This window comes from Syngnathus leptorhynchus, chromosome 6 (assembly GCF_054491065.1).
Source record: "Syngnathus leptorhynchus isolate UIUO chromosome 6, UIUO_Slep, whole genome shotgun sequence".
Classification (NCBI taxonomy): domain Eukaryota; kingdom Metazoa; phylum Chordata; class Actinopteri; order Syngnathiformes; family Syngnathidae; genus Syngnathus; species Syngnathus leptorhynchus.
Genome location: NC_141200.1, coordinates 15,817,501 through 15,829,632, shown reverse-complemented (window position 1 = coordinate 15,829,632; position 12,132 = coordinate 15,817,501). Strand labels below are relative to the sequence as shown.

At 41.4% G+C, this 12,132-nt stretch overlaps 1 protein-coding gene across 1 annotated transcript in view; it reads left to right on the top strand.

Moving 5' to 3' along the window:
- Positions 1 to 12,132, top strand: part of LOC147056171 (NT-3 growth factor receptor-like) — a 74,104-nt gene that overhangs the window by 24,516 nt on the left and 37,456 nt on the right. The window contains 4 exon segments of the mRNA XM_085914817.1: positions 198 to 352; positions 3,317 to 3,459; positions 6,813 to 6,957; positions 8,755 to 8,867. Of these exon segments, the coding sequence (XP_085770943.1) occupies positions 198 to 352; positions 3,317 to 3,459; positions 6,813 to 6,957; positions 8,755 to 8,867 (556 nt within the window).

The window sequence follows — 12,132 nt, the reverse complement described above, 5'->3', positions numbered from 1 at the left end:
AAATCTGATGTGTTTTCAAAGTGTTCCTTTAATTCTTTTGAGCAGTGTACATGTACAACAATGACTGAATGGCGAGAATAGAATGAAAGATGACTTGAAAGACATGCTCTCCTAATATATAATGTATCTTTTCTTGTTCTCTGACTGCACCCATTTTTACACTTATCCTTTTATTTTATTTTTTATTTCCATTATAGACATTTAGAAGATGTGATCCTTGATTGTGAGTGTGGAATCCGATGGTTGCAGCTATGGCAACAGAGGGGAGATGTTGGGCTAAGTAGCCAACAATTATACTGTGATAATGGCTCAAAGAAGATACTGCTACAAGAAATGAACATAAGCAATTGTGGTAAGTTTACATAGTGTCTGACAGTACATGTTTTATGTGGGTCCTAGCTCAATATACACTTGCAAGAAAAACTATGGTATTCAAGAGTTTTTTATTCGCCATGTTTGAGCCTGCCAAACAAGGAATTTGACTTCGGTACATCACAGCCTCTATTCAACATTTAGGTGACTAACAATGTTTGAGATGTTCTGACTCTAACTTATTTTGCAAGAACCACAGGGAGACAGTATGCCCTTTAAGCACTTGCAAGTGGATAGCCCGTTCGTTACTGTAGGTACAGCAATGTTAGAACAAACTCTGCCGTTAGTCTCTTACAAGAGCATATTTATTGAGAACAAGTAGGGTGGGGGTGACATTGGACATGTTTGGTGGTCACCTCAGCAACTGGTTAATCAGTGCAGAGGGTCCCAGTTCGTTGTTTTACGAGGTCGTGGAAATAAAACCTAGTGGAGCATTTTAGATGACTAACTAAGCAAGGATGTTGAAGCAAGGACCATTTGGAAAGTTTCAACAACTGAATGGTTAAACTTTTCCGAGTCAAGCAAAGGTAAAAGGTCTAGACAAAGTTAATCATTCTAGTCTACATCCCAACGTAATCATACGATCAAGATAGTTTATAAACCCTAACAAACAACACTCAGGACGTGAAAAATGACAAATATTCTCAAACATCCCCTGATCCTAAACTCCCAGGAGGGCAAACCTTGAGAAGAGAACACAGATGGAAGGGTCTCTCTTCCGGGATGACCAGGCTGCAATGGATGCAGAGAGGACACATAGTACAAACAGCGTAGACAATTCACAAAAGGTGTGTAGAGCAGGGTGTTATTGCACAGCAATCACTCTTAGACTCTAAGAGTGATGTGAGTTCACCAGAGCAACAGCCTGGGGGAAGAAGCTGTCTCTGTGTCTGCTGGTATTGAAATAAATTTGCTCTCTGCATAAACTGGTCATAAAATGATCTGGTTGTCATCTGCTGTTAGTCACAACAATAAAGAATTACAGTCTGCTTGAACGCAAACACACATATATATTTAAAATTAAATTATTTGTCACACCGTGGAACCATTGTCAGTGAATTGCAGAAATGAGTACAGACATGTTTCTATTGGCACGGTTTCACATACTAATGACCTTACTCGATCCTGAGTAATTGCGTTTTCATTGCACTTTTTTGGGAACGAGGTAACAATGGGACCTGTCTTCGGAACCTTCTCTGACTGGGCTTTGATATCACTATCATCTGATTGGCCAACAGATGTAGGCATTGTTTTAAGAGATGTGAGTAAGAACTCCACTGCACACAGCTAGTCTGTGAGATAGAGCCAAAGCCGCTACCTAGTGGATTTTTTGTTTAAATGCAAAAGCTTCTGTGCATTCAATGGGCTGTAATTTTTGACATTGCCACATGATGCCACACCGCTTCATATTTTGAATCTCTGAAAATCAGTGGCTGAACCTTCGTACCTTAAAATCTTATGGCAGTTTGTTGCTCACTGTGTAATGTTAAAAAAGTCAAAGGAATGACCCAGGTCACTGGATGATTCAAAGACAATGTGCAAAGACGAATGGTCGAATGGTCTCTGTTTTTTTGCAACATTGGATAATAGAAAAGACCAGAATAGAACAAAACAGAATGTTTGTCATTGTATAGTAGGCATACAATGAAATTAGAAAATTGTGTTTTTTCTGGTATTCTGTTGTGATGCTCAAATTATGCTTCAAGCCAAGACCAATGAGGTTCTGGTGGCTATACTATTGTTCTGAAATGTAAGATTTTGGTTACAGCAAGAGAAAATCAAGGAAAAAGTACCGTAATTTTCGGACTATAAATCGCGTTTTTTTCATAGTTTGGGTGGGGGGGCAACTTATATGTGATTTTTTTCACAAATTTTGAAAATTAAAAAATCCGCGATGTAGTGAAACCACGATAAACGAACCGCGTGCAGCAAGGGATTACTGTCATTTAAACTGCAAGTGACGTCACCGGCACCGCACAGCGGTTGTTTACATTGAGGACAAAGGATTCAATCACGGGATGATGACGGAGGGCCCCACATTTGAAGTATTTAATGATTTGGAGTGACACAAGGTTTGAAAAACGTGTTTGTTATAGTTATTTGATATATTTTATTTCATGTAGCAACTTGTATATGTTTTTATTGTTACAGTTCAGTAGTTGTTGGCTCGTTGAACTCTTATTTTGTTAAATAAAGAGCAGTTTGCCAAACCCACGTCTTTCCTGGTACTTTGTCAACGCTACAATATAGTTATATATTAGATCTGTGCAGTGTGCGCGCGGCATTGTTGACATAAAGGACAAGTAATTTGATCGATGCATTTAATGATGACGAGTGACACAGATGGTTTGATAATATTGTTGTTATTTGAAATATACTTTATATATCGTTATATGAGTCCGTGGAATAATTAGAAATGCAACTTACAATGAGTCCGACGTCAGCGGCGCGGCGCATATGCGGTGCATACGCGGCATTGTTTACATAAAGGACGATCGATGGATTTAATGAATTGGAGTAACACAGATGGTTTTATAAATGTGTTATTTATGTCATACTTATTTGAATAACTCTGAATGTTACGTCAGGCCCGTTCTCAGCTCCTCGTTTGTGTATATGTCACTTATGTGACTTATACTCCGAGCGACTTTTAGTCCAAAAATTACGGTAACACCAAACTGGAGAGCTACGAGCCGCTGCAACCATACGTGCCGCCATCTCGGAAAAATAGATTAGCTTAGGTGTTGTTTTGCTGGCAAAGGTATTAGCATCAGCTAAAAACTGTGGAACATGGTTTGATGTAAAATAAGGATTTCTCAATGTGGGATGTTTTTCCTAATGAACAAATGCACTTTAATTAGGGGTATGGTTGCCAATAGTTATGTAAGGCAGTGCACATGCATGCATGCCTGTTATGTATGTTTATATATCTACTTCTTTGCAGACCTTCCAGACATTGCCACAAGCCACGTCAACCTCACAGTTACAGAGGGCGACAGTTTAACTACAACATGTAATGGCTCTGGGTCTCCAATACCTAAGGTGGACTGGTCCGTTACTGGTTTTCACTCCTTTGAGTCACAAGAGGTAGGGGTGATGCAAAGAAACATTTTTTGCACCTATGAAAGTGTTATGTTATTATAATTTGCGGTAACAGAAACACTCCAACATTCGTAAGTTTGATTCTTGTTGTTTGGACTTGTGTTTATTTACCATTTTTGATGCACCTTTGTACCTTGCCTTTTTGTTCTCTTTGAAATAACTTTTATTTTGAGAGCGCACCTGCCTCATCTCCCTGATTCGCTACAAATGGGTTTTCAACCATGCTGATTGTTGACACTTGTGCAATGTGTGAGTAAATCCGCCTATTAGTCTCATTCTGTGTCAGTGCCAAAACCTTGCAGAGCTCCGCACAGTGATACACAAAGCAGCTGGAGTGAAATGACATGTAGACTCCAATACTTTCTTCTCCATGCGGCGTCTGTACGGAGGCTGCAACGGATTCTTTCCAGAGTCAGTGTAAATTAGGTGTAATGTTTTAAAATTCATTACACATGCACGTTACACATCAACATTCCCTGACATTTAAAATTCTATCAAAACAATAAAAGGCAAACATACAGGCTGATTCAAGTCAGAACAAGTTACGTCATTCCATCCATTGTCCGGTGCTTATCCGGACTCGGGTTGTGGAGGCAATAGCTACTCTTCTACTTCTCTCTCCCTGGCCACTTCTTCCAGGTTCTTTAGAGGGGTCCCAAGAACCTGTAGGCATCCAAATCAGATGCATGAGCCACCTCATCTGGTTCCTCTCAATGCGGGGGAGTAGGGTCTCGACTCAGAGTGCCTCCCAGATGACAGAGCTTCTCACCCTGTCTCAAAGGGAGAGCCCAGACCCCCTACAGAGGAAACTCATTTTGGCCACTTCTCATTCTGTAGGTCATGACCATAGGTGAGGGTAGGAATGTAGATTAACCTGTAAATTGAGAGCTTCACCGTTTGGCTCAGCTCCTTCTTCAACACCACAGATTGATACAGAGTTCGTATCACAGCAGACACTACACGGATCCACCTGTCGATGTCGGGGTTTGGTGACGACCCAAACGCATATTGAATGAAGGAACAGTGAGATAGATAAAATATAAATTTATTCACTCGTGAGTGGGGAATGATGGTCCCGGGAGTGGGGGCGTGTGCGGGATATTAAAGAGTTCAGTTAGGGTCGTGGAGCGTTGTTGGTGTAAATGAGGCAGCAGACTGGGAACAGGAAGTGGAACAGGGAGTAGACTGGTCTGACAGGTAGGGGGACAAGGACACAGGCAGGCAGGCAAGCGGTGGGCAGGCAGACAGGTGGGCAGGCTGGTAGGCAGCTGGGCAGGTTGGGAGACAGTCAAGCAGGCAGGCTGTCTGGGAACACGGCATAAGGCAAGTAAGGCAGGTGAGAGTTGCAAACCAGTTGGGTAGCTAGATGTACTAACTCATGGCGGTGTGGTGGAATCTGCAGCTGGCTTAAATAGGTCATTGATTGGAGACAGCTGCTGAGACTCCAGCGAACAACAACTGAAATTAATACCAATCATCTCTCTCACACACACACACGCACGCACGCACGCGCACGCGCACGCACACACACACACACACACACACACACACACACACACACACACACACACACACACACACACACACACACACAGCTGATGCTTCAGACCTGACAGCTCCATCCCATCCTCACGAGTGAATAAGACCCCAAGATACTTGAACTCCTCCACTTGAGTGACATGTTCAAACGCCTTCTCCAAGTTTACAAAACACATGTAGACTCGTTTGGCGAACCTCCATACACTATCGAGGACACAGCTGAGAATATAGAGCTGGCCCACTTGTTCCACATCCGGGACAATAACTACATTGTTCCTCCTGAATCTGAGATTCGACCTACCAACGGACCTTCATCTCCAGCACCACTGTAAGACATTATCAGGGAGGCTGAGGAGTGTGATTCCTCTGGAGTTGGAACACATGCTCCAGTCCCCCTTCTTGAAAAGTGGGACCGCCACCCTGGTCTGCCAGAGGCACTGTCCTAGATCCCCATGCGATGTGGAGGCGTGTCAACCAGGCCAGCCCCAAAACATCCATACCCTTTAAGAACTCTAGGTCGATCGCAGCCACCTTCGGGGCCTTGCCATTGATGAGCTTTTTAACCACCTTGGTGAGTTCAATCCCAGAGATAGGAGAGCACACCTCAGAGTCCCCAGGCTCTTCTTCCTCAAAGGAAGCCGTGTTGATGGAATCTTCTAAGTATTCTCCCCATGGTGTCACAAAGTCCTGAGTTGAGGTCAGCAGCACCCCATCTCCGCTAAACACAGTGTTAATGGTGCACTGCTATCCTATACTAAGACCTCAGATGTTGAACAAGAATTTCCTTGAAGCCGTCCGGAAGTTGTTTTCCATACCCTCAGTGAACTCCTATGCCCAAGTGTTTGATTCAGCGACTGCCGAAGCTGCTTTCCGCTTGACCAGCCAGTACCTGTCAGCTGTTTCCAGAGTCCCAAAGGCCCAAAAGAACAACACTCAGGACCCGCACCCCACATTCAAAGACAAAGTGAGGCCACTCTCTCATGTGCGCCAATGTACAGGAGCCAAGCCAGGGGTCAATAAGTATACCCACACCAACTTGGCGCCTCTCACCTGGGTAACTCCAGAGTGGAAGAGTTTCCAACCGCTGTCGATGGAGGCTTGACTATATCTAGTTGGAACCGCTCTGCCCCGCACACCAACTCAGGCTCCTTCTCTGCCAGAGAGGTGACAATCTATGTACCTCAAGCAACTCTTTTGGCCCTTCCCACATGTGATGAGCCCATGGGAAGGTTGCCTTTTTTGGACGCTCACCATTGAGCCCCACCTTTAGGCCTGTTTCCCGAGGGGGGCCCGGTGACCCACGCCTGGACAAGTGCAAACGTCTATTTATGTTATTCATCAAAAGGGGTCTATGATCCGTGCTTTTTCTGGTCTCTCACCTTGGACCTGTTTGCCATGTGGGATCAAGTCAGAGGCATAAAGCTCCTGACAACTTAGCTTGTAGGATCATTGGGACATGCAAACCCCTCCACCACGGTAAAGTGACGACTCATGAAGGGAGCCATACACCATAAATTACAGTTACTGAGATAGGCTATACCTCACCAACAAATTTTAAAGAGTAAAACCCTTGAGAAAATGAATTGATAGATGTTGCTGTTCTACAGTACATAAATGAATTTGATTTTTTTAGCCCAACAGTGGGAAAATATGCATAATTTCAATAGCCATCGTTAATATAGGACATAAAGAAAAAAAAGTGAACACGCAAGGAGAGGACAGAAAATGTATGTGCTTGAGCACATTACCAAATATACGTCATGATGATGAAGATGATGATGACCATGTGCTCCCTCCAGGCAAAAGTCTTTGACAACAGCACTGTTTATACGAACACCATCACTTTGGTAAATGTCAGCAGAGATGACAACAACTTCCTTCTGACCTGCACAGCCACTAATATAGTAGGCATGACTAATGCTTCCATTCAGCTTAACGTTCACTGTAAGTAAAAAGGCACACACACGGGCATACACGCACGCATGGACACACATGTAAAGCACAGCTTGTGAATATGCATTATACTGTGACTTGTCGGTTTATTTCAATTGTTATATTTTACAGTGGTGTTAAATTGCACTGTATATTATAGAGGCATAAAGTTATGTTCTGCATTTCTTGTGTACAAACTATAAAATACTGATAAAATCTGAGATACAAGCAATCTTACATGAAGAGACCTAATTTGCAGTGTACGTATTAGTTATGTAATAAATATTTCAAATCAGATAAAAAGCCTGGAAAAATGTTCGGACTCAAACTAAAACAATTGGAAGTCTACAATAAGGGAGCCTTAGTACTGGGTGAAACACAAATTAATGACTCTTTCGGGAATTTTCTTCAAACTTGTACAAATCTGAGTTTTGTGAACATAACGAGACTATTAACTCGTTTTTCAAAGACAACATTATATTCCCTAAATATGAATGGAAAAAAAGATATTGGAGACTGACTTTCCTCTAGCAACACGAGGAGACTTTTTAATATTTTTTTACTGTTTCTACTGTTCAGCATCCAGCGGCATCAATATCGCTGGATGTTGAAAAAGCCTTTGATTGTTTTATTCACTAAGTTTGAATTTGGACCAAGGTGTATACAGCGGATTCATTCACTATAGCATGAACCAACATGCTGTCCCAACCCTTCCGACTCAGCTACCCCGCTAGGCTGTTCACTGCCCCCACCCATTTTCATTGTAGCATGAGAATCACTAGTATGTGATATACAAGTTGATCAAAATATTATGCGTATTAAGTTGAGCCGACACAATTTCAAAGCCAGTTTTTATGCTGATGATAGTTTGTTAGCATTATTTCACCCTTCAGTCAATACCACAGTTGCTCAAATAATTTGAAAAATAAATGGTGTTTATCAGGATACAAAATCAATTATATTGATTATATACCGCTCAATTGTCATACATTTGCAACCCACCTTGGATCAGCACCTTTTGTGTGAAAACCTCACGTTATGAAATACCTTAGCATCAATATCATATCACCAATTACGAAAATATATGATGTGAATCATATATCATACAATACATAGAATCATCTATTGGTCACAGCAGGTGTATACAGCGGATTCATTGGACGTGAAAATACTTTTTCTAAAAATGTTCAGAATTTGTAATAATGATATTGGATCTCTAATTTGTAAACTTTTACTGATTAAAATAATTATCGTGTTAAAGCTATTGTATAACTCCATTCCATGTTCACCTAGTGTTCTCTTTCTGTGAATCAGATTGAATTTGCGTGATGTTGTTCAGGTATGTTTCTCCAAATAAATAGGCTCTAGAAGGGAAAATGAAAGCAACCATACCTTGCCCTGACACCACACTACGATCCTACCCTAGAGCAATGGAAATGGGGGCGGGTTAAGTGCCTCGTGTCTACACAAAATGGCAATTACAGTAATATTGGATGGGGTAGGGAGACTGGATTCGCGCCTAAAATCCCATAATCTCGATTCGTTACTTGTGTCAACACTTCTGGGGAAAGAAAATATCTTAGAATAACTATAGATTGCACTAGTAGTTGCAAAAGATCTATATAGCGGTTTACCTACACCTACAGCGAGTAGCAATCTCTCCAACGCAAGGGCTCCTGGTGGGTGTAGCAATAATATACAACCCGGGCCTCTGAGGAAAAAGGATTAGGGAACATTGTGTTAATGTATTCATTATTTCTTTAAATGTTTATTACAAAAACAACAACATCTGTCTATTTTAAATTTTAGTTTCTCCTTCCATTGTAAAGCTGAAGAAGCCAGAGCGTCGCCATGACACCTGCATTGAATTCACAGTGAGAGGTTCACCCCGCCCAAAGTTAAGATGGCTCCACAATGACAAGGTGCTTTGGTTTATCTTTCAGAGAAATGGCTCAGTCCTCTCTCAACAGAATAGAATAGTAAAATAAATAGAATAATAAACAGAATACGAGGCGGCTCGGTGGTGCAGTGGGTAGCACGTCCGCCTCACAGTTATGAAGGTGCGGGTTCGATTCCACCTCCGGCCCTTCCTGTGTGGAGTTTCCATCTTCTCCCCGTGTCCGCGTGGGTTTTCTCCGGGCACTCCGGTTTCCTCCCACATCCCCAAAACATGCTTGATAGGCCGATTGAGCACTCCAAATTGTCCCGAGGTGTGAGTGCGAGTGCGAATGGTTGTTTGTCTCTGTGTGCCCTGCGATTGGTTGGCAACCAGTTCAGGGTGTCCCCCGCCTACTGCCCGATGACGGCTGGGATAGGCTCCAGCACGCCCGCGACCCCCGTGGGGACTAAGCGGTTCAGAAAATGAATGAATGAATGAATAAACAGAATACTTGTGTTTTTTTTTATGTAGGTCGTGAAGCAGTCAGTTAACATCACTCTGTACAACATTTTAATATACTTTACCACTCAATTGGTATTGTGGCACTAATCACTGTTTTAGCACTAGCCTTTGTTCTCTTTAATTAACTGATGCATGCCAACAGTTTATTGATATTAGAATGGAAAGAATACCTTTATTGTCATTGTACAGCAGGTTTGCAACGAAAATGGTATCGCCGTTGGTGCATAGTAGTTGGAATAGGATGCAATACATAAATTGGGCTAGCACAAATACCGTAATTTTCGGACTATAAATCGCGTTTTTTTCATAGTTTGGGTGGGGTGCAACTTATACTCAGGAGCGACTTATATGTGATCTTTTTCACAAATTTTCAAAATTCAAAAATCCGTGATGTAGTGAAACCGCGATAAACGAACGTCGATGTAGCAAGGGATTACTGTCATTTAAACTGCAAGTGATGTCACCGGCACCGCGCACCGGTTGTTTACATAAAGGGCAAAGGATTCGATCAAGGGATGACGAAGATGACGACGGGCCCCACGTTTGAAGGATTTAATGATCTGGAGTAACACAAGGTTTGAAAAACGTATTTATGTTATAGTTATTTGATATATTTTATTTCGTGTAGCAACTTGTATATGTTTTTATCGTTACAGTTCAGTAGTTGTTGGTTTGTTGAACTCTTATTTTGTTAAATAAAGAGCAGTTTGCCAAACCCACGTCTTTCCTGGTACTTTGTCAACGCTACAATATAGTTATATATTAGATCTGTGCAGTGTGCCCGCAGCGTTGTTGACATAAAGGACGAGGAATTTGATCGATGGATTTAATGATTAGGAGTGCCACAGATGGTTTGGTAATATTGTTGTTATTTGAAATATACTTTATATATCATTATATGGGTCTGTGGAATAATTAGAAATGCAACATACAACGAGTCCGACGTCAGTGGCGCGCGCGGTGCATATGAGGCGCATACGCAGCATTGTTTACATAAAGGACGATTGATGGATTTAATGAATTGGAGTAACACAGATGGTTTGATAAACGTGTTATTTATGTCATACTTGTTTGAATAACTCTGAATGTTACGTCAGGCCCGTTCTCAGCTCCTTGTTTGTGCATATGTTCCGTGAGCCTGTTGTTGCTGGTTCATGTCTGTTTTTGGTGTTGGATTTTGACAAATGAATTTGCCCCAAAAGTGCGACTTATACTCCGGTGCGACTTATATATGTTTTTTTTACACTTTATTGTGCATTTTATGGCTGGTGCGATTTATACTCCGGAGCAACTTATAGTATGAAAATTACGGTACATTTTATAATAAATATTAAATATTTATGCAGTAGGACCCCGGAACTCAACGCAAATTCGTTCCAGACAGCGCGTCAAGAAGAGACGCAGTCAAACAATTTTTCCAAGTTTGTATAAAGCAGTACATGAAACCACAAAAAAACAATGACAATACAGTACAGCAAAAACTTATAGCTGTCTGTATGCGGCAATTAATGAGCTCAAAATAAATTAAACATGACAAAAGAACACAATTTCAATGCAAAATGTACTTCCCCCTGGTAGTAGAGCCAAAGTCCCGGAAATAATGTTCCACAAGCGTATCAATGCGAACAAAAGGATGGCTATTGTTGACAAAATCAGTAGCTGTTTTTTTACACCGTTGTTATCGTGTGAACTCAACTCTTCAGCATAAATCCCTGTGATCCTGTGGTCTCGCCGTTGCAGTTTTCTGGACACCAATTGCGTGAACAGGACATGGATTCTGAAGCTTTGTTCAAGATTCGAGGCAAAGATTTCCCAACAATTTGCCTCAAACTCCGAATATGTCGGGTACCAAGGTGGTCGAGTTCCGGGGTTTTACGGTATTATATTCTATTTATATTATTTACCGTAATTTTCGGACTATTAGTCGCTCCGGAGTATAAGTCGCACCACCAATAAAATGCACAATAACGTGAAAAAAAACATATAGAAGTCACTCCGGAGTATAAGTCGCACTTTTGCGGCAAATGTATTTGTCAAAATCCAACACCAAAAACAGACACGAACCAGCAACAACAGGCTAAACGATACGGTATGCTAACGTGACATACACAAACGAGAGGCTGAGAACGGGCCTAACGTAACATTCAGAGTTATTCAAATGATTATTACATAAATAACACGTTTATCAAACCATCTGTGTCACTCCAAATCATAAAATACATCGATCATCGATGGTGTAAACAATGCCGCGTGCGCGCCGTCGGACTCGTGATTTGCATGTCTAATTATTCCACAGACCTATATAACGATATATAAAGTATATTTCAAATAACTATCATATAGCAACAATATTACCAAACCATCTGTCACTCCAAATAATAAAATACATCGATCATCGATCGTGTAAACAATGCCGCGTACGCGTGCCGTCGGACTCGTGATTTACATGTCTAATTATTCCACAGATCCATATAACGATATACAAAGTATATTTCAAATAACTATCATATAGCAACAATATTACCAAACCATCTGTCACTCCAAATCATAAAATCCATCGACCATTGATCGTGTAAACAATGCCGCGTACGCGCGCCGTCGGACTCGTGATTTGCATGTCTAATTATTCCACAGACCCATTTAATGATATATAAAGTATATTTCAAATAACTATCATATAGCAACAATATTACCAAACCATCTGTCACTCCAAATCATAAAATACATCGATCATCGATCGTGTAAACAATGCCGCTTATGCGCGCCGTCGGACTCGTGATTTGCAT